The sequence below is a fragment of the Zingiber officinale genome, chromosome 2A, assembly GCF_018446385.1.
Source record: "Zingiber officinale cultivar Zhangliang chromosome 2A, Zo_v1.1, whole genome shotgun sequence".
NCBI classification, from domain to species: domain Eukaryota; kingdom Viridiplantae; phylum Streptophyta; class Magnoliopsida; order Zingiberales; family Zingiberaceae; genus Zingiber; species Zingiber officinale.
Genome location: NC_055988.1, coordinates 7,441,602 through 7,465,405, shown reverse-complemented (window position 1 = coordinate 7,465,405; position 23,804 = coordinate 7,441,602). Strand labels below are relative to the sequence as shown.

The 23,804-nt window shown below is 32.5% G+C and overlaps 2 protein-coding genes across 2 annotated transcripts; one reads left to right on the top strand and one right to left on the bottom strand.

The window, feature by feature from the left end:
* Positions 1–419: 419 nt before the first annotated feature.
* LOC122043522 (indole-3-acetaldehyde oxidase-like) lies at positions 420–1,750 on the bottom strand. The gene is made up of 4 exons (XM_042604154.1): positions 1,075–1,750; positions 760–852; positions 572–670; positions 420–482 (listed from the first exon to the last, which is right to left on the bottom strand). Exons 1-4 carry the CDS (start codon positions 1,732–1,734, stop codon positions 420–422), a joined length of 915 nt encoding a protein of 304 aa, XP_042460088.1. The 5' UTR covers positions 1,735–1,750.
* An 8,519-nt stretch (positions 1,751–10,269) lies between these two features.
* LOC122043521 lies at positions 10,270–22,674 on the top strand. The gene is made up of 3 exons (XM_042604153.1): positions 10,270–10,407; positions 11,363–11,765; positions 22,641–22,674. The coding sequence occupies exons 1-2, from the start codon at positions 10,270–10,272 to the stop codon at positions 11,708–11,710; spliced, it is 486 nt and encodes a 161-aa protein (XP_042460087.1). The 3' UTR covers positions 11,711–11,765; positions 22,641–22,674.
* The last annotated feature ends 1,130 nt before the right edge of the window (positions 22,675–23,804 follow it).

Below are 23,804 nucleotides of genomic sequence, written 5' to 3'. Positions count from 1 at the left end.
TTTTATAATAAGACTATTTAACAAATAAATAAAACTTTATATTATACAAACAAAATGTATACATATTGATCCACAAATTAAATTTGTATCATACAAGTTATCCTTAACTTCATGACAATAATTTTTCAAACACACAAGTTTTACAAAACCTCATCATTGACTAACCGCTGTTGTTGGTGTCCATCGCATGGAATTGCTTCTTTAAGTCCAGCAATCTCTTCTTCTGAAAGGCTTTCAGCTATCACTCTTAGAGCCATCTTCTTCAACTTGTCATCAGCACACCTGGGGTTGTAGGCAATCAAGAAATTTTGTATGAAAACTTTCATACATGTAAATCTCGTACTAAATAATATGTCAATGTTATATATACATGTAATTCATACCGTAAGTGTGTTTATATCGTAACTGACAAGTTTTCTTTATATATTGAACAAAATCAATAGGACAAAAAATCCAATTCCTTGAACAAAAGACCCTTCAACCTGCAGAAACACTCAGATATAAGTATATGAACATACGGCTGATTGTGATTTAGGATTATAAAATCAATAGGACAGATGAAAAAAAAAACCTGTCCTAGATCCACGGCAGGACTCAAGCTCTGTCCGCAGTCATATGTAAGGTCTGCTCTCAATATCGTAGTAGCTCCAGTGAGAACATCAATTTCTACCTAGAATGCACACAATTTTCAAAATCAAGAAAACAGACTAGCAATGTGATTACAAGCCAATCATATGAATGATCTACAAAGGAGGTTACCTCGCTTATAGCAGCCCCATAATTTAGATATGATGAAGTATCGTCAGCAACCCAAAATGTACTCGCTGATAAGTTCACATATTGCAAATTTGCCTGTATATTGTAAGGTAACTAGTTCATAATGGATGAAAGGAAGTAACTGCTTTGATTTCCAAAATATAAAAAAGCCCAGGAAATCCCTAAAAGTGAATGCATATAAGCTATCCTGTCCTTCACTTGCATAAGCTAGCTAACACATACAGACTACAGAAATAAGCTTAGCTTCTTGCCAATAAATAAACAGTAGTACATTTGATTAATGACGTAATTACACACCTGGGTAATAAGGGTGTCCCATGAAATTGATCCCATTTGCTCTTCCAAACTTTGCTTAAGAGGCTTTAATCTGCTGACTAGAATAGAGCATGCTAGACGAACTGCTTCGCAGCTTGCTTCAGATTTGGTGCTTCCAGCAGTTAAACCTCCCTGAACCAAACTCAGAGTATCTGCTTGAATGATTCTAACCCTATCCAAAAGATATTTTTTCTCTTCATCCCATAGCTGTTCAAGACCGAATGCAGCCATTTGCTTCACCTTTGTCCACAGTCCCTGGCCTATTTCAATTCCTCCGACTTCAACAACAATTGAACCATCATTTAGAATGGATACTTTCCCTGGTGTTGGCATTGGTTCCACTTCATATACAATTGGTACCCAAGAAATCCCTCGTTTTTTCCATTTGTTGCAACTATTGAAATGCAATACCATTTCAAGACGATTGAAGTAGCTTGCAGATGTAAACAACTCATCAACTATAGCAGGTAAAGTATATTCCGGAGCTTCTCCACTGCTACTTCCATAAAAAAACTTCAGGCTTTCATATGTATGCAAATTTCTTTTTCTCACAACATCGACATCCAAGGACAGGAAAGATGCTACACGCTCAATAATAGCTTCAGCAATGTAAGATCCCTGTACCTGCCCTGGTGCTCGCATCGATGATTTACTTGTAAGATTCATCTTGCATAGTTTAATATCAAAAGCGAGAGCACCCCAGTTGTATTTTTTTAGACAAGTTATAATGGCATGTGAAATAAGTGGACTATAATCCTCTGATATGCCTGCATTTACCAACAAATTCAAGTACAAGGCCGTAATCTTTCCATCGGATTTAAAACCCACAGAATAGGTTATTTTCATTGGATGCCTTCCTCCTACCATTACCATATCCGTGCTACGATCAAGGTACATCTTTATTGGATGACGCAACTTAAAGGCTGTGAGAGCACATGCTGTTGTAATCTGTGAGCATCAGGGAAAAACCATAGTCTAACGGTTTATTAGCTAAATCATAAACATTCCAAAGCCAGAGAGGGAGAGATAGAGAATGACATCACACATTATTATTTTGTCTAAAATGTAGCAAAATGATATGATTGAACGATTTTGAGATTTTGAGACATTTTGACTGGATGTACAATGGGCTAAAAATATAAATTACATCTATCAACAAGAAAAATCACAAGTAACTGCATTAAGGGATGACTTCTTTAAAAATTTTAACATGATTTACCAAACCAATATAAACTAATTCTTTTATTGAGCATAACTTCATTACATACTGCCAAGTTTGATATTTTTTATTTCATGTAAGAATTCCATAACTCAACTTTGTTTCAATAATAGAGAAAGTTAACTAAGGAACTGGTTAAGAAATCCAAACATTGGTAGCAAAAATAAATATTAAGAACATCATGAAACAAGTTCCTACCATTAATATTTTTCTAAGGGATCCCCTATAATGATGCTAGTTTATGTGCTATGCAAAGAGTTCTGTAATCTGTATTCTACACTTATTATGCACTTCATACCGTAAGTGTGTTTATATATTGATGTTTGACCTGTCTTTATTGGATTTTGCGGCCCCGGTCTTCTTGTAGCCAGGCACAATGTAATACTTGATGTTGACTCTACCTTTGCAGTTGTTTCCGCTTGAGGAGTGGCAAAGAATGGTGGAGTAGAGGATGGATTTCAGGTATTCATCCGTGCCATCGAGGAAATGACTCCAGTAGGTGACTAGCATGTTGACCAGGGCATGCTTGGAGAAGATGACTTGTTTCAGAAGCTTTTTAGATCAAAGATACGAAGTGCATTGTTATAAAACTAGATGCACGAACACTTGCTTATACGGTTCTTGAAATAAAATACATTCGTAACCGTCACTAGCCGAAGCTCAATAAGGAAAATTCACGGTAAATGTGCATAGTATACCTCAGATACTGCAGATGATAGGGAAGGCCAGAAGACAGTTTGACGCAAATATTGAGATTGCCCAAGCCAATCCATGGTACTAATCCTGACAGCTCCTCCAAATCGCACTGACTTGATTGTGTCCACCCATCCTTGTTCATCAGCTTGGAACCTTTGAAATGAAAGCTGCATTGGGTACATGGAAAAAACAACAAAAGGGAGGATAAATGATAGCCACCAACCTAATTGTTCACAAATATCTGTATAAGTTATTAAGGGTGTTCATAGAAGTTGATCCTTTAGCCGTGTCTATTAGATGGTCAAATCTAGGCGCCAACTCAAAAATGTTGGCGTCCAAGTGTTAGTGTTCAACTACTTGATTTTCTTCATCTTTGAATTGTTAAATACATAGGGTATTTATAGGGAATACTCAAGATGTATCTAAATAAATACATGAACCAATATTAAATGACATACATTCATCATCCGAAGAGTCATTCATGAATCCTCCAATATTCATGCTCCAGATGACCATACATTAGATTATAAGTCCAATTAATTTGATTGCAAGGTTGTAAACAGTCCTTGAGGGCTATTGATAGTGCTTCGAGTACGTCTTGGAAAATAATGGAACAAACCTATGAAACAACTATCAAGGGATTCACTTCAACTTTCCTAAACCAAAGAAGAAGCAGATGGATTACAAAAGAAAACAATTTGCACCATCAAACTGAAACTTATAATAAGCCTTAATAAATTAATGAAAAAAGAATTGTTTAGAAGTTCACTGAGAAACATATGAAAATACAACAAATGCAACTGCAAAAAAAAAATAAAAAACTAGTATCCAATTAACTTTTTTTTATACTTTCAGATCAAAAGGTCAAATTTATATACTTTGGTTCATGTTCAAGCAAGAGGATAACAATCTCATCGACAGTTAGTATTTCCTTTTAATATAGAACACTCAAAGAAGGAATATCAATGATGAAACAAACACGAAAATGCGAGCTACTGAGGCAGTGAGCAATCTGCTTGAACAAGGTAATCATGCGGCGTTGGAACTCTGTCGTGAGCATCAAAGACCAAATATTACCAAATATTAAGATCATCGACAAACCAAATAATACCTTATTTTTAACAGCTATCTAGAGGATCCGGCTTTTGACTTGAAGCTGGTTCAAAGAAGACAAATCAAATATACAAATACTAAGATGAAAGCATAATGAAGTAGTTAACTTTTTCTACTTTACCTGATTATAAGATCTACAGCTTCTTGCTCAGTATTTTGCTGCACGAGTAATTATTAGAAAAACAAACCCAATAGTGGAACAAAAGCTAGATAAAGAAACTAGATAATTTACACTGACAGAACTTTACAGAATAACATATAATACAGTGCTTTGTACTTGCATATTAATCCAGAAAACATCCTTTCACCTAAGTGACAATTTTTCCAAAACATCATCATTCACAAAACATCATCATTCACTAAAAATTTTCACAAGTTTTTAAACTTCAGTGACAACTTTTCTTTGGGGTCAACTGCTCAAGGTCGATCTGGTAACTATGCACTGCATCAAAAAAATTGGCATTAACTATGATTCCATTACCAAAAAAAACCACCATTCCATGAACTTAAATCTAAATAGAATTATGGCAACTATCATTCCATACCTATTCATAAATATGATCTTGTATGCACTCCGCCAACTCGGACGAACCTCATCAATTTGTTCACGAGAGTACCCTATTTTTGTGAACTGTGAGCATACACAATTTATGTTAATGGAAAAAATAATCAACACTGATCACTTTGCAATTTTAAATAGTTTATGTCAAATAATTTGAGATAAGCTAAATAATGTTACTATTGATTGCAGCGAATCTCTCTCAATAGTCTCAACTTCTTCAATAATTTCTCTCATAAATCGCATCACAAAAAAACCACATTGTTTCGCAGGAGAGGAGATTGAGGAGCCTATATATAGTAATTAGAGTCAAATTGTTAATGAAAATTATACACATTACAATATATGTTAAACAAAAGTACACATACCTTAACTACTTCCCACTTAACATTTTTCCTACCTTTCCTTCCCTTGGTTGAATTAAACAATTTTAAGGCCCTTCATACGTTAAGAATATTTGTTAAATAAGATTTTTATTATAATAAATATTTACTAAAAGAAATCTGAACTCACATTTCCATTACGTATTTTGAATCATCATCGCGAATGCGGCAACTTAGGGAATCCAACAGGTAAATAGCATCCTTGTAAGGTTCAATGACACTAAGATTCCAATGGAAATTAACTAGGCAAATACATAGGATTATACCGATTACGATCCAATGTATGAAGGGCCAAAATTGCATTGATTCCAATGCAGCAACCAAAATTGCATTGATATAGATTAATTAACCTTAATTGCAATTTTAATTTGCTACAAAAATTTGATTCAACAATCATCAGATCTTCACCTGGCTAGGCTACCAATATCTAATCCCATCGGATTTCATCCTAAAAAAATAGAACCATTACTTATCAACCGATATCGATTAAATCGGCTCATCTAATCTGCATCTACCTTAAAAGATATTCTAATTAATGAAAATATTTATGTATTAATTGCTAGTGATATCAGAACACCTGAGATTCTCAAGGACTTGATGAACAGGCCAGAGGTATAAATAATCATAGAATTATATCGTGGATTAAAAATGCCTTTTCTCTAATATCATACAGCTAACCAACTTCAATACATACTACCAAAGAAGCATAGGACTTTCATTCAATTATGTATAATCAAACAAATTTCCTTTAAAATTTTATAAGTTAAAAATGGATGTTATGCATTTGCAATAGCAATCAGAGAAATCCGTGTTAAAATTTCACTCTCAATATTAATTGATAAAAAAAATGCTGCATTTAACATCACTAAGTATATTTAACCGCATATTAACTATGGAAACAAAATCCATAATTATTTTACCGGTATCAAGTAGTCCATTAGCTCTTATGGTACTAGAGTGTAGACCCTTGATACAAATATTTAGAAAAATCTCCACTAATTCAATTCTGGATGGTCCTATATGATGTACTTTTATAAGTAAACTAAGTTTCAAATAAAGAACAAACATCATAGGAACATAAATCACTAAACTAACAAGCATTACATGGAATTAAACTAAAGAAAATGTATCAACTAAAATCTATATAATGGAAGAGACATTTAATCAAACACTTGATGGGCATGAGTCAATGAAATCATAATGTGTACAAATTGAAACATAGGATGTGTACACTTGATGGGCTGAACGAGAATATTAAGATCCAAAGAAGCCGATTACGATGAGATCTTCATAATTAAACTTAAAAATTGATTTGCAGCTTGAATCATCAAGGCCACGATGCTTAATGTTCTTTGGAAATGGTGGTAGAAAGTAGTGTTCAGCAGCCCCTGCTTTCGAGATAAGATACAGACAATTCTCAGAAAGTAACAAAAACACTCACCGTTCAGCTTGTATCTGGCATCTAAGCTAAAGTTTTCAGTGGACCTTTTGCAAGTGAGTAAGAGTAATAAAATTAACTCGGACGAACTTTTGATCTGCTTTAATGCATCACCCGGGCTCTCCTTCCAGGGGGAAAAAAATGGCTTGAACTAATTCCCCCTCTTGCTCCAGCTACATATATATAACTGCAAAACCAGTGAAGTGTCATGCACAGGTTTCAAAATCAAGTCTAGGACTGTGCCTTCATTCATGTGATGCTGCTTCACCTTTTTACCAGGTAAACATAAAAATGCTCTGCTAAAAAAGATCAACACATGCTCTGATAAGCAAGCACTTCGCATACTGTTAGCAAACCTGAAGAATATCACGGACAGAAAAGTTAATGCATATAACTTTCTGAATACAGACCAACAACGTTACAATCTGCGATCTTACTGAAAGCTCAATGACACTCTAGTTTTATATATATATATATATATATATATCCCATGCAGAGGTGGGTACTGAATTAGAAATTAAAGCATCAGTCAATGGAGAAACAAATCATAGGAATCAGGGGAGGGGGAAAATTGATGCAGATGAATCCGGCAAAATGGCTAGTTCGGAAAATAATCAAAAATAAACAAAATCTTATTCTAGAAGGATGGAAGAAATTTTACCTTTCTTTCTTCCGTTCCTCCTACTCTCGAATCTGCTCTGCGAGGAAGGAACTAAGATCGAAGGGTTCAGAGGAGTTGAGGAGCCGTGAGAAGATTAGGAAGGGTAAGCTGACTTTGATTGAGGAGATGGGGAAATGCGAGATTAGGGATCTCGACTTGGAGGAGTTGGGCCGGCGTGAGGAGTTTTGCGTGAGGAGTTTGGGTCGAGATTAGGGTTCAGAGGAGATCACGCGGCAAGGAGAAGAGAAGGCGCTCGTGGAGAGGAGAAGGCGCTCGTGGAGAGGAGTGGAGAGGAGAAGGCGCTCGTGGAGAGGAGAAGGCACTCGTGGAGAGGAGAAGGAGAGGAGAAGGCACTCGTGGAGAGGAGTGGAGAGGAGAACTCGTGGAGAGGAGTGGTGAGGAGAAGGCGCGCGCGCGTTGAGGGTTTAGAGTTTAGCAAAGCGAGGGCTGCGAATTTATTTTAAGTGAGTTTAGGGGAAACATACACAACACTTTAAAAAACGTTTTTTAAAAAAATGTTGTCTTTGACCATAAACAACAACACTAAAGACAACACTTCATTAAAAACCGTTGTCTTTAGTAAAAAGTAAATACCATAGACAACGCTTTTCACTAAAAGCGTTGTAAAACAAAGAACGACAACGTTTTTATTAAAAAGCGTTGTCTATTGGGTGTTGTTGAATGCAAAAATTCTTGTAGTGTAAGGGTTTAGTTTATGGATTGAGTTGGGTTTTAAATGAATCTAATGGAACGATTAGGGTTAAGATCCTTAACCTTAGTCAATGGTTAGAATTAATTTTGGGTAGGCAATTTGTGATGTTAATTAGGGCTTTCCCTGATATTAGTTTCGTGGATTTTATTAAGCTATTTAAATTCGTTTGAATTGTAGCTAAATAAAATATATCTATACGGTTTATTACAGGACTTTGATTCGGGACGGTATCTCGACGAGTATCTTGATTACCGGATTGGACCACTTTATTGGAGGCGGGTACTTTGACTTGTGTCTTTTGATATGCATGATAATATGTTTAACATATAACAGTAATTGTGTTACCTGTTTATTTCGGTTGGTCACTACATGATTAGTACATGTTGTTTGCTTATTTATTCTGCATTGCATATTATCTACCTGATCACATATGCCTTAGGTAGTGACCTAACCACATGCTCTGTTATATTCTGGATCTAGGGTTTATTTGATACCCTCTTCGATTTGTGTACCTTCTATTTGATACGTCTTCTTGTGGTACACACTTTGTATCTATTTATATGGATCATGCCATGTTATTCATGAGATTGCCATGTTCAGTATCATGCATCATGATTGCATGCTGTGCGATTGTCGGCTCTACTTTGGTTGAGTTCATCGCCAGCTACTATTGCACACATCACCCATGGATTTGTATATCCGGTGGTGTGTGGCGGTTCTTGTTAGCTCCGTTGGTCGCGACTCGGGTGGTAGCCGGATCGATTCCTTCTGTTTGGCTCCGTTGGCATTTAGGGTAGCAGCGTGGTAGCCGGCGAGATGGTGGACTTTGTTTGGCTCCGTTGGTCGGAGACTCAGCGTGGTAGCCGGAAGATATTACCTGTCTCACGGAGATGAGAGCATTGAGCTCCCCATTTATGATTTGGGGTCACGGGACAGTAGTACTCCGACAGCATCCCGTTTACTCTGTCATTGCAGGAGCATTGATTTGAGTATGGGGTTGACATATGCATTTATTGCATTTTATTTGTTTGTGATTGCTGCACTTATATGCATTTGTTTGGATGCATTGATTGACATGCATATATGACCACTCGATCTGACGACCTGTTACCTTTATACTTTGATCCGGTCAATACTGATATCTTCGATTTCATTTCAGTTGCATTTATCCTCCTCATATTCAGGTATACGCATGATTAGTGTTGTATGTTATTTGTTTTATTATGCATATCAGTTGTACTGCTGAGTGTTGGACTCACCCGCCTCCATTGTTGATATATTTTCAGGTTGAAGCTGTCAGGCAGTCGCTGGCCCCCATCTGCACGTAGAGCTAGTTCTCTACTAGGTTGTTAATTGCTTTATTTTGGTTTTTCTTCCATCAGACTATGTTTTAGTTTTGTTTTGGATTTTATTTATGGATATTGTACGGATTGTTACCGTTTGATGGACTTTTGGATGGTTTGGTTTTTATTCTACTATATGCCTGCCTGGACGGCAGAAGAGGTGAGTTCGTTGGATTTGAGCTTTACGAGTGTAGTGGAGTAGGGTGGATTTCGAGTCAGAGTCCTATTGTTGTTGTTTACTATTATTAACTGCGTGGTTGTGGCAGCCAGAGGCTGGATATCTTTATTAACTGCGTGGTGTTTGTCTTTATTTTTTTGTTATCATTCCAGCCGCCTGTGGCCGATGTATATGTGATATGTAGAAAGTTTCATATTGTCCGCCGTACAGGGGAGATGCTGCCGAAATTTCTTCGGACAGAGACTCCTCTGGGGCGTGACATGCAACTTGCAAAATCATAGATTCAGAAGTAATCTCCGCACATTTTTTGCCAAGACTCGCATATATATCCATCAAACTGTAACAACTGAAAATTAAAATCACAAACAACTGATTCTTGCACTTACAACTACCCAAAAATGCAAGGTTGCAAGACCCACTTCCAAAATCCATTTTAACCTAATCCATAAAAATATAACATCTAATTCAATCAGATAACAATTGAAGATCAAATCTTCATTCATATACAATTCAAGAATCCCCCCCCCAAATATTTACTAATGATTTAAGAAATTTTCATTTCAATAACAAAACAGAAAAATTTTGTCATCAATTCATCTCTAAATAACACAAACTCAAACAGAAAATAAAACTCTGTTTATTGATAATCATTACAAAATGTCCACATATCTCATTCTTTTCTTAAATCGAAGAAGATACAATACAAACTCATTCGTAAATTTGTAATTCCAAAATAGAAATCAAATTTTATTCAACTTCAACCTCACAAAATCGAAAACACCCATGCACTAAAACACCCATGAACTAAAGCTTCAATTTTTCGCACATGAATAAGAAATTAGTCAAAATCTAGGGTAGAAAATTATAACTTACTGATGATTCTTGGGTTGAAGGTGAAAGTAGGGTTCTGCCTGTTCTCTGATTTCTGCCTTCAACATCGATGGAGATGCTTTAGGGTCGAAGTAAGGGAAGGTCAGGTTGTCGCCAATAATTTGGAGGGGAAGTCGGGGACTGTGATCTGCTTGGCTCGAAGTAAGGGGAGGAAGTGCATCGATAGTTTGGAGAGAAAGAAGAAATAAACAATATTTGAGAATTTTAATTTACAAAGAGGAGTAAGTTGGTAATTTTGTATGAGTTAGGGAGTTGAAATAAATAATTTGGTTTGGTCAAGTATCGAGAATAAAGAAAATCACATAAGGATTGAATACAAATATTTAGATTTATATGAAAATTTTAGAACAAGTTCCCCGTAATAATATATGATTATATTATATAGTTATAAAATTATATATTAACTAATAATTCAATTATGTGTTTTGAATTCACCTCTCAAATCACATGACAACTACCAATGCTTTACCATATATTTGTCATGCATTTGGGGCATATGTGACAGTTAGCTAATACAGTAATATCTTTATCAAGTGTAATCAGGTTAATAATATAAATATTAAAGAACATCTTTGTCGTATATGGTAGCTGGCGTGTTAAAATTTTACTTAAATCTTTCAATTTAAGAATGAAAGAAACTCCATTTAAAAAATATAATAATTATAACATATCAACACTATGAGTTAATTATTTTAATTATATAAAATATAAAATATATAATATATGATTATATTATATAGTTATTAAACTAATATATAATCTTATTGTAATTCCATTCAAAAATACTGCAATAATAAGATTTGGTAATTTTGTTTTTTTAATATAAATTTAAATCTATTTGTATTAATCTTTTTTTTTCAAATTAAATATATGCGCACAATAAATATCCTCTTTATTAAATTTTAATGGACAAATTAAATAGTAGTATCAGTTATCAAAAGTAAATTAATATTTTTTAAATTTTGTAACATATTAATTATTATTTTTTTACAAATTTATGAAAATAATATTTACGTAAAACAAATATTAACTTATGAAAAGTAAATATTTTTTATAAATTAATATTTTATCAATTAGGTTTACGCGGCACCCAGTGTCGGAGCTCATCTGCCCCCGCACTGGACCTCGTGGCCCTCATCGGGGTTCGGGCTCCATCAGCCGCTCGCCGGCCTTCGCGCCCAGCAAGATTTCCTCCGCTCCACTGACCTCGCCGCCGAGCGATTCTTCCTCTCCGCCGAGTCCAACCCCGCCCTGGACGAGACCTTCGCCAAGTTCGTCACCATGTACCCGAAGTACCAGTCCTCCAGCCGCATCGACGGCCTCCATTGCGAGGAGTACTACCACCTCGCCGACGCCGGCGCCCGGATCTGCCTCGACTACTGCGGCTTCGGCTTAGTCTCCTACCTACAGAGCTTCCAGGTATAGGAATTCTCTGCATTCAGACCACCGCCAACCGTGACTCTATCCTCGCCTATCTTAGGTAATTTGTTTTTCTTTATCTTGGAAAGTCTTGATTTTTGCCGTTATTTATCCAAATTTTCTTTTCGTTCTCGGCTTCGGGATCAATATTAAAAAGTTGAGGTTTGAAAGGTGAGGCATCACTGTTAGGTATTATGTTGGCATTTGAGTTTTGGGAGAGCAATCAAAGATTATAGTATGCTAAAGAAAAAATAAGCTAGGCATTGATGTTGAATGACTGGAACTAATTAAGGTCGTCTCACCCCATAATGTAAATGGGGCCAGGATGGCTTGCATATCTAGGCAGGATATGGTATAAACATTTTATGCCCTGCTCTACCCTATAGTCATCTCGAAACAAAAGCTTAAGTAGAGGAGAGAAGGGAAAATATGAGAACTCTAGGGCTGAACCGCCAAACTTCTTATACCATTCTTTTAATGTTGCATAGGATCTATGGTGTATGATTCGACTCAGCCACTTATTTGCAGTGAGATTGCCGTAGTCTAATATTATGTTCAATTTTGTTGTCCACATTAGTGCTATCGGTAGGAATTTGTCAAAAGATGTCACTTTGTGTGCTTATCTCTGAATTCTAGCTGTGCAGTTTCTTCATATCACATGACTTTCAGCTCTCTCTAGATTACATATTTGATACTAAAATTTAACTATGATGGCTCTCTTCATGTGCCCTAAATATTCAAATAATAAAATTTTCTTTTATGACTAGCTAGATCTTTTGAGTAGGTAGCATTGAGTGTCAGCATACAACACATGCATTCTAATTATGCTCCATGAATTAGATAATGTGGCCTTATGAGCCAAAATGACCTAAATAGTTAACATGAAGCCGATCTACTATTCTTAAAATAGTTTCTTGGTCTGACTGTATGTTTTTAAGATAGATGCGCCTAGAGTAGAAGAAACACTCAATTGATCATCTAATTTCAAACATCCATTAGAGTAGAAGAAACACGTAATTGATTCGTTAGAGGTGGTGCCCTTGTTAGAGCAATTAAAGTGGTAGAGTTGGTGCCATTAATTGCATGCACCACCAGCCAACGTTTCCTACGGTTTCAAATGTTAACGTTGTCAAAGAGCAATTAATGCAGCTAGCAGATAATAATGCGTGACGAATAACTAAACTGCAATCTCAATGTCTAATTTATGCAACTGTTGACAGTAGATGATAGATTACTCAAACTAGTATTTCAAAATTTAATTCATTCAACTCATGGCCATGAGTGATAGGTTGTCCAAATTGCTATTTGATTTCCTGTATAATTACCAAGAGTTTCGGTGAAGTTAAAAATCTACAACCTTTTTGATATCCAAAATAATGATCCTACTCTAGGTCAATAGGTTTGAGACTTCCTGGCTGAGACCTCTAAGCTGGCGGAGATCTCTTGGTCAAGTTTTCAGTTTGACTGAAACCTCTTGGTTGAGATCTTCAGTCTAAGTGAGACCGTTTCTTCCTAGAACTTGGGGGTGTGAGATAGTTTGTTCCCAGAACTTGGGGATATGAGATCATTTCTTCTAATAATGTGAGAGAATTTGGTCACGCCCTAATCGAGATAAAGGTTGTTTTCTTCTGGATAAGTCTGCAAGTTGAGATGTTAAATAAAGAGACTGTTCTCTGTTATTCTTTAGAATTGAGGTTATTGAATTTTTTGGTAACATTGTTCTTTTTAATTACATTACACAACGAAATTGTTCATTTTGTCCTCTGTATTTTACTTATTAACAAATTATTTTTAATGGGCCGTCAGCAGAAAGAAAAATTCTTCAACCACGAGCATGAAATTAGTAATTGCAGACATTATCTCTTTTAGGCGTGATTAAAGTAGTGGTAAAAATAAACTTAATTGGAAAGTTTACTACTACTTATGTGGCATTTACTTTTTAAGTTAATTGTTAAGAGTATTTTATTATAGTTTTATACATATATGTATGTGTGAGGATAATGTTATGTAGAATATTTATCTATATACACTATTTATGAATTTCTATACATATATGTATGTATAGTTTTATATATATGTAGGTTTTTAATGAATTTTTTATGCTTTTAAGTAAAATGTGTGTTTGAAAGATTAAAAAATAGTATTGCTCCGGTTTAGAAATCTTACCGCGATAACATGATGGTAAAAATCCATCTTGGCATAAAGAACGACAACATCGAGGTCTTCTCTTACCAAATTATTAAACTCCGATTGACTCGAGCTTAAGTTTTTATATTTAATCAATATGTGAGAAAGAAGTCAATTATGTCAAGGTTGACCAGATATCATAACAATGTCAGAAGTTCAACGTGAAATTGGGAAGAGAAAAATCTAAATGAGTCACGGACTGAATACAAGTTCCTGGAGACCTTAGGCAAAAAAATTAAAAAATAAAGTTCTCTAATATACTTTTTAAATTTTCCTAACATTTTTCATTTGGATTTGGGATAAAATATTATAGGTTTAAAAAAAATATTTTTTTTAAAAAAATTAAAAATAATTTTTTAAAAAAATATATATAAAATTTAGTTTTCTAGCTGATATTTTGATAATAATTTTATTTTTATTAAAAAATATTAAATTATTTTTTCAGTTAAAATGTAAATAAGACTTTATTAATTTTATTTTTAAAAATTTTATTTTGCTAAGATAAAAAATCTTTAATTCATATTATTATCGAGAAAAAAAAGAGTGAGAAAGAAATATTATCGATGAGGGAGGAGAAGGGTGTTCTATGATAATTATGAATTTCTATACATATATATGTATGTATAGTTTTATATATATGTAGGTTTTTAATGAATTTTTTATGCTTTTAAGTAAAATGTGTGTTTGAAAGATTAAAAAATAGTATTGCTCCGGTTTAGAAATCTTACCACGATAACACGATGGTAAAAATCCATCTTGGCATAAAGAACGACAACATCGAGGCCTTCTCTTACCAAATTATTAAACTCCGATTGACTCGAGCTTAAGTTTTTATATTTAATCAATATGTGAGAAAGAAGTCAATTATGTCAAGGTTGACCAGATATCATGACAATGTCAGAAGTTCAACGTGAAATTGGGAAGAGAAAAATCCAAATGAGTCACGGACTAAATACAACTTCCTGGAGACCTTAGGCAAAAAATTTAAAAAATAAAGTTCTCTAATATACTTTTTAAATTTTCCTAACATTTTTCATTTGGATTTGGGATAAAATATTATAGGTTTAAAAAAAATATTTTTTAAAAAAAATTAAAAATAATTTTTTTAAAAAATATATATAAAATTTAGTTTTCTAGCTGATATTTTGATAATAATTTTATTTTTATTAAAAAATATTAAATTATTTTTTCAGTTAAAATGTAAATAAGACTTTATTAATTTTATTTTTAAAAATTTTATTTTGCTAAGATAAAAAATCTTTAATTCATATTATTATCGAGAAAAAAAATAGTGAGAAAGAAATATTATATGGAGACACTTAATGAGGAAATAAATATAAGTGTAAGCTATAAATAGGATTGATAACGTGTCATTAATGAATTAGTAAGAAATTTAAATTTCTTCAATGTTTTCAATTAATTAATTAATTAATGTGCAACAATAAAATTGGATATTTGGCATAGGTCTTCATAACCTATGTCTTAACCCGGGCCTGTCGAATACTTATAACATGTGTGAGATGCTTAAGTGGGTCCTCCGATTTAAATTTCTTCAATGTTTTCAATTAATTAATTAATCCATGTGCTCTAATAAAATTGGAGCTCTTGGTATAGGTCTTAATAGCCTATGTCTTAAGTTGGGCCTTTCGAATACTTATAACATGGGCAAAATGCTTAAGTGGATTATGGAGGACCGGACACTTAACACAAGAGAAAAGTCTAAGTATGTCAATGGTTGACTTAACTTGGTGATCGAAAATTCAACGAAAAAGTTGACAAGAGAAAAGTCCAAGCGAGTCACAAGATTAATTGGATATTTAGTAATCAAAAGTTCAACAAGAAGATTGATGAAATCAAAGTTTAAGTGGGTCAAATGTGACTAGAGACTTAGTAAATAATCTGGACAAGTTAAAATTAATTAGATGTTAATGACAAAATCCATCAATATTGTAAATGTATATTGTACATAAGTTTAAATGTATTCTTATTAATATCTTCACAAATTAAATTTCCGTATACAATAAATATATCATTAATTATATTTAATTAATAGACATTTTGAAATAGCAATTAGAGGATAATACACTACAACCAAATATAGAATTAGAGGAAAATGTTTAACATAGGCCAAATGTCTTACAATACGCCAAATCACCGTTAATATTTGAAAGACTATATAAATATTCTATCGTTGGATGATAGTGCTAGGGCATTATAGAGTAAGTCTAAGATTCTTACCCTTTATTTTTCTTACATCTTGGCCATTTAAATTAATAATTAGTAGTTATTCATAATTTATTTTCTTTATGTTGACCTAGAGATCGATTACAGAGACGTTGAGGACCTTCTTATTCTTACCCTTTAATAACAAATAAAATAAAATTTATTAATCCATTTTCAAAAAAAGTAATTAAAAAATTATACTAAAAAAAACTTGTGCTATTTTGACCTAGCTAAGTGGATTAAAATATTAGAATAAATTATTATTAATAGATTTGATTTTCTAAATTTCCTTATCAAAAACTCATTTTTGTTGTAGGATCCTGTCCAAAAATCGTAAAGAAAGTTAGTTGGGATGTGACTTCTTAACTGATCACATGTAGACTCCTATCCACTCTACAACACATGAAATGTCAATGTCGGGACAGGGAAGAAGTTCCCGGCGTTGGTCCTCCGACGTTTAAATCAGTCATCGGGTAGAAGAAATCGGAGCAATAGTGAAAGCACAGACGTGAATGATGAATAGTGCATACCTTCGTCGATGTTTAGATCCCTTTTATATAGTGCTAGCTACAGTAGGTAGCATGCATACTCCTCGAGATATGAACATGCTCTTTCAATTGTCCTATGAAAGGACACATCAGAAAAAATATCTCTAACACAATTCCTTAACAAGACATGCAAATCTCTAACAAGACAATAGAAGTTTCCGTCGTACGATTTGCCTGTTGACCATGTCTTATTGTCAACAACATTACTTCCCAAAGGAATATTATGAGATATCGAAGGGGTCCCACTGTTTGGCTGAGTGGGAGAGCTGCGCGACCGGGATTCCCCGCCTGATAGACCTTAGCTGCTCTTCTTCATTGTAGTTCGGTTTGGCTGATTGGCTCTAACCGACCGGATATGAGATCTGGTTGGCCTGCGCACGCTTGGACAATTGCGAGAATATGATGTTTTGAGGACGGTGGTCCCGTTTGGACAAGCGTTCCACTTTGTTGAGCTTCCTAGCTGACCGGACCGATCAAGCCCGAACAACAGTTAAAGGCTACCCCGCTCAACCCACCTTTGGTAGGCTTATAGCTTCCTGGCGTTAACCACCTTGACTTTGTCTGTCTTGACTTTGACCTCCACGTTAGTTGTTATCTTCGTCTTTGACCCGCACTTGGTGTGTCCCCTTATCACCTCATCATTTTATTTATATTTTATAATTAAAATAAAATTTTGATCTATTTAGCAATTTGCAACTAAATTTATTAAATAATTAAATATTTTTAAATAAAACATACTATATTATATTATTAAATTGAAAATTTCTGATGTTGAACCTATTTTATTAATTATATATTTTTTTCCTAATTACAAAATATATTAGCACACTATATCATCTTTTACCATAATAATACAACTTTATTTTAACTCGAAAAAAAAATCAATCGTGATATTTAAATGATATATTGTTTGTTAAAATAATATATTTTTTGTTGTAAAAGTATATATATAGCTTAAATTTAAATAAATATAATTTTATACAATCAAATAGTTAAAGAATGATATATTTATCCGATTTGGTTTCAATTATTTTTTAGATAAATTTGATATTTTGGCCGATATCTATTGAATTAAAATATTACAAAAATAAAAGATTAATGTTAGATTTGAATTTTTAAATTTCTTTATCAAAAAACTAATATTATTTTATATTATATTTTTAAATTAAAATAATTTTTTGATCTAAAATTATTAAATAAATTAAAATATTTTGAAATTAAAAATAAGATTAGATTATTTTGTAAAATTGAAAATTTCCTTCGTATAGCGCCTCCACGAGGACTGGACTCTCAATATGATTTACAAATCATAAATTTTATTTTTTTCCTAATAATTGTGTTTAAGTAAAAATTATTTTGATTTATTTATTTGCTTTTTCATACCCTCCATCAAATTTCCTTTATCTTCTTAATAACTCGTACAATCATCTCACAGCAGAAGAGACAAGGCTGCAGGTGCAAACACTGACGCACCACGTGCGACGGTTCATGTCATTAATATTAAAGTGATCAGAATGCGTCATATCCAATATATAATTTAACATCCAATCAAAATTTTTCTCCCCCATGCCTTGCCACCTACATTATTGTCAAGTTTGACATCCAATACATAATTGACAGTTCCACGAAAAGGTAGGAAAATAGGAACATGGAATATAGTCAGAAAGTTTAAGGAGTCCAATTCATTTCTTTTCGGAATATTTGTGCGATAATAACTAAATGGGAATGGTCTGAAGCGTCTGATAAGAGTAAAGATAAGGACTACTGGTTATATAGTATTGGACAATTTGTCGGAGATAATGAGAAATTTTAATTGAATTGGAATTACACAATCAATTTCAATTTCTCCATCCAAATGATCTTAGTAGATAATCTTAAGTTATCGACCTTAAATATTAGGTTGAGCTGCTAGGTACTCTGAAAGAAGGTTGTCTTGTATCATCAAGTCCAAATCTTAGTCGAGTCATAGTGATCACAATCGAGTTCCAACGTCGAGCGCCGAGTCAATCGAAAGCTCCGAATGTCGAGTCAGAAGAAGTTGCAGCATCACCCAAATGAATGCGGGGTCAGAAAGCAAGCTGTCGAGTTGGATGCCAAATGATACCCGAGTGGAAGCCTAGTACAGTCAAGTCGGGAAAGGAAACCACCTAGTGATTCCTTCAATTAGTAAGTGAAGAAGCCGAATGCTTCCTTCAGTGAAAAAGTAGAGTCGCCTAATTAAAAAAAAAATCACTGAGTTAAAAAGTAGAATCATTGAGTCAGAAAGAACTTATTAATGTCATTAGATTGCAACACGAACATGTGGTCCAATTTATTAATATATAAATGTTTATTTATTTATAGTCAAAATATATAAAGTATGATTATATAATTTTACAATTATATTATGTAATCATATATTAATATTATAATATAAAATCATATATTATATTTTAGATTTTGTAGAATTTAAAATAATTAATGTATAGTGTTGTATTTAAATTTTATTTTATCTTTTTAAATTGCTGTGTAAAATTATTCATAGGTCCGTATGTTTCTATTTAATTAAACGATGATAAATAAGCAAACTTAATTATTTATAAATAGATTATTTGTCCGTTAAAATTTTGGACTCATTTATAAATGATTTATCCAAACCTTATGTCAAATATATAAAGTGAATGGCAATTTTTTTTTTAAAAAAATGAGATGTTTGCTTTGAAAAAATTAAGACAATTAAAAGCATTGAATTAAAAAAAAAACTTAAATAAAAAGTTAGATATTTTATTTAATATTTTTTTCTTAGATCGGTGGCACTGGGCTGTGATTGAGCGGACACATACATTTTATAATCGCAAGTTCAAATGGAATGAGAACTTACGGTGTTTACGGCGTCTTATTATTATCAGTACATGTGCACATAGTAATATAACTCTAAATGATTTTTAATAGCCGGGTGATGATTAAGATATGAGATATTATCAACTATGCGCATTTAAATATATCTTCCCCTTAAATACTATATTTATTTTTTGACGGACTAAATTCTGGCTACTGATATTTACCATAATTTGTATTGAAGTAACTAGGGGTGTCAAAAATGAACCCGACTCGACGACCCAACCCGAGTCGTCCCGAAAAAAATCAGGTTCGGGTTGGGCATTTTCGGGTTCGGGTCAAGTTCGGGTTGGAGGGTTGGAGAGTAAAAAATTTTCGGGTTGGGTCGGGTTGGGTTCGGGTTGACCCGGGTTGACTTAAATATAGGGTTTCATGGATTTTTTTGGGGTAAATCAAATTTTATTTTAAAAATTTAGATGTTTTTATGTATATTTGTATGATAATGATGGAGTATTGAGAAAAAAGTGAAAAATTATAGGGAAAATAGTCCAAAAAAATCGTTTTGAATCGGATTTTCGAGTTATATGGGGCGGGTTCGGGTTGATCGGGTTAGTCGGGTTCGGGTTTAGGTGTTTTGGGTTAAACTCGGGTTCGGGTCGGGTTCGGGTTAGGTTAAAAAAAAACTCAACCCGACCCAACCTGACCCGACCCACCCGAATTGACACCCCTAGAAGCAACCAACCACATAATCAGACCAATAAATGTAATTATTAAAACTGATAATATAATTTACTATACCTGACTGACTAGGCGTCTTAACCATTCTTGAGGCCCCTTATGCTGAAAAAAAAATAAGGTTTTAATATTTTTAAAAAAATAAATATTAAAAATATTACTAGAGACATTTAATTTTATTAGTAAAATTTAAAAGGACAATTTTATACATTGCCAATGATTATTTATGTAATTGGAAGGAGTGACCACCTATATTACGTAGTAATAATTTTATCTTGTGTCAAACCTCACTTTTTTATTAGTAAAATTTATAAAAAAATTAAAAAAATATTTTATGTTAACTAATTTGACCATGATTAATAAATTATTATAATATTATTAAAATACATTTTAATTGCTATTTATTTAAAACAATATCAATTAATTTTAATTTGGATGAAGGTAAGTTTATGCAACGATACAAATTATTATTATATGACTTAAATGTAATATGTTCGAGTAATAGTCTAGTAGATATAGGCACTGCGTATAATAGACTCTTTCTTAGGATCCCGTAGGACCTCCGTGAACCAAGTTGTCTTTTATCAATTTTAATTTCGATAAATTATTAATTAAATTTATTTAGTCAAAAATATTTAGCTAGTAAATATCGATGACAAATTATTAAAAAACAATGTGTATAATAACTCGTCGAAGAGCAACGACATAATAAAAATGGTAAAATAATAATAATAATAATAAAGGAGCAAAAAGAAAGATAAATAAAATTTAGAGAGAAATAATAGTATAATATTAAATATACTTTGAAAGACTTTCAAAAGTATTTTTATAAAAAAATATCAATTAAGTATAATCCATAAGTATTTTTAATTTATTAACTAAATTTATTTCTGAAAATTAAATTAAAAAATAAAAAATTATAAGTCAAATTTTAATAAAAAATTAAAAATAAATTACCAACCAAATCTAACTTTAATATTAAAAAAATTTAAACTATCCATCAAATCTACTGTAAGTAAAAAAAATATAAACGATTAAATTTAATTTTAATCTATAAAAATTAAAATTTATTGGTTAAATCTAAAAGTTAAAAATTATTGATCAAATATAATTTAGATAATAAAAAATTAAAATAATCAATGAAAATAAATTTTGACTAAAATTTATTTTATCTATAATTTTAAATATTTAATATCTAAATTAATATTTTATTTATATATAATTGGATGGATCCTAATATAAAAGGGGTCCTAGTTATAGAGTTTAATAGCATATGCCTTGAGCTGGTCCGGCTGGCTGACACGATTAAGTTTCCATAGCTAGAGAATATCAGCTATGAATATCATGCTTTAGTAAATACTGAATAAATAAAGGTCAGGGTGAAAGTAAGAAAACGAATGAAAGTTATTGTCACGTCGCATGTAGTTAGGGTTGTAAATAAGTCGAATCGAGTTTTATGGTATTCAAGTTTGTTTGATAAGATAATCAAGCCGAGCCGAGTTTAATATGAACCAAGCTTTTGAAATGAGTATTCAAGCTTGGCTTGGTTTATTTTTTATGAGCTTGAGTTTGTTTGAAGCTTTGGCTTGAGTTTGGTTCGTTTAGATGTTATCAAACTTTCAATTCAAGCTTGGCTTGAGTTTGGTTCGAACTTGGCTTGAGTTTGGTTCGAGCTTGGTTCATTTAGATGTTATCAAGCTCTCAATTCAAGCTTGTTTGATTGTTTGAAAGTTTTAGTTGTTTGATTGGATATTGAGCTTGATAATTTTAATTTATTTATTTATTTTATTTTATTTTATTATTTATTTAGCATATTGAAAAAAGTTTTATTAATGAATATGGTTCATGAATATTGTTCATGAATGTTGTTCACGAACATTGTTCACGAACGTTGTTCACGAACATTAACGGGCTAACACATATGTGTTCAAACTTGTTTATTTAGCTTAACAAGCTGTTTAAGGTTGTTTGTTTAATTAATCTTATGTATATTGAACGAACATAAACAAGCTCTTACCAAGCTGAACATCAAATTTGTTCACAAACGCTTGGTTCATTTACAACCCTACATGTAATTATTCTAACAACTTATGAAGTCAAATGATTAATCTTAATCTATTCAATTAAACAATGATAAATAAACAAATTTATTTATAAATGAATTATTAGTGAGTTAAGATTTTTGAGTTATTTATAAATGTATTATTTATGATCTCTCCGCCAACCTCAACACCAGTTAATTATGTCAATTATTGTTTTTTTACTTTAGAAAAAAGTAATAAAATTTAAAGTCCTGAATTAATAAAACTTAAATAAAAAACGAGGGATTCCATCCAACATTCCAACATTTTTTTTTTCAAAAAAAGAGGATTGTATACAACTTAATTATAATGGAATGAGATTTTGTTTTTTTTAATCTCTTGTAGGTCTCTCGAGAACGCTATGAATTTTATACAGAAGGTGAGTATTCTCTATTAAAATTTTAATTTCTTTTTATTTTTTAAATTTCATCATGAGACCCACATTATTGTTCATTTTAGATAGTCTGTTCTTCATGGATTAACTCAGTTGTTTTATATAATATAAAAATGTAACAGTCAATTTTAACCTGTGCAGAACACCCGTTAATTTTCTCAAATCCTCTTTGCATGGATTATTATTATAGATAAAACTCTCAATGATTTATCTTTTTTCTAAACCATTCTAAAAGGGCCGTCGAGGTGACGTTTTGATTCTTACTACTCAGCGTTGATAGTCCACACGTTATTGTTAGATCAAAACTGCCTGCAACTTAGTAAATTAAATATAGTAACATATTAATTTTAATTAATTGTATCTAAAAATATCACGTGAATTTATGAGATTGGTTGATAGCTGACAGCTGTAATGGGGTATACAGCTGTCAAAAGGCGTTCTGTTTTCGCTTGTATAATTTAAATAATTAACGAATAGTGTTGTATTTAGATATTTTTAAATTTTTGTATGAAATTATTCATTATAATTAAATAGATGATATGATTCTAATCTATTTAATTAAATTATAATAAATAAATAAACTTAGATTAGTTATAATTTCTCCACGGCCAGTGAATATGGTAATTAATTTTTTAAAAAATAATTAATATTGGTCCTATCTTAAAATTATAAAATGGTTCTATAGATATAGTGACTTGATGGTTGACTAAGAGAAGATCTTTTATTTCACAGAGAGGTTTCCTTTCAATTCAACGTATATAGAGACGAGCCAACAAAATGTCAGCGTTTAAAAACCATGGGGGAGTCCCGTGTGAAGACCCTCCAACACTTAAGTTAGTACAAGTCCGGATGGATGAATGAAGAATACTAAGGAACACGTGCGCGAGAGTAGAGTTCAGATGTTCAGAGAACGTACCTTACCGACAGAGATGACTTCCATTATATACCACCTCTCACAACCTCCGTAATTATGAGATGGTGAAATGTGTCAGAGGTTATTAGGTAAAGGAAAGTGTATAACCTAAGTAATGTGCAATAATTGTCTAAAGAATATGTTGGTCTCTTGGTGGGCGACAAGAAGGGAGTGAATTGTCCTGTATGATAAGAAATACCTT

Excerpts from the sequence above, each read along its gene's own strand:
- LOC122043521 (XM_042604153.1), top strand. The coding sequence starts at position 10,270 with ATGATTCTTGGGTTGAAGGTGAAAGTAGGGTTCTGCCTGTTCTCTGAT. Across the intron at positions 10,408-11,362 it reads TGGAGGGGAAGTCGGGGACT|GTTTACGCGGCACCCAGTGT; the intron begins GTGATCTGCTTG and ends TTTATCAATTAG.
- LOC122043522 (XM_042604154.1), bottom strand. The coding sequence starts at position 1,734 with ATGCGAGCACCAGGGCAGGTACAGGGATCTTACATTGCTGAAGCTATT. Across the intron at positions 671-759 it reads ATGGGGCTGCTATAAGCGAG|GTAGAAATTGATGTTCTCAC; the intron begins GTAACCTCCTTT and ends TGTGCATTCTAG. Across the intron at positions 483-571 it reads CTGCCGTGGATCTAGGACAG|GTTGAAGGGTCTTTTGTTCA; the intron begins GTTTTTTTTTTC and ends GTGTTTCTGCAG.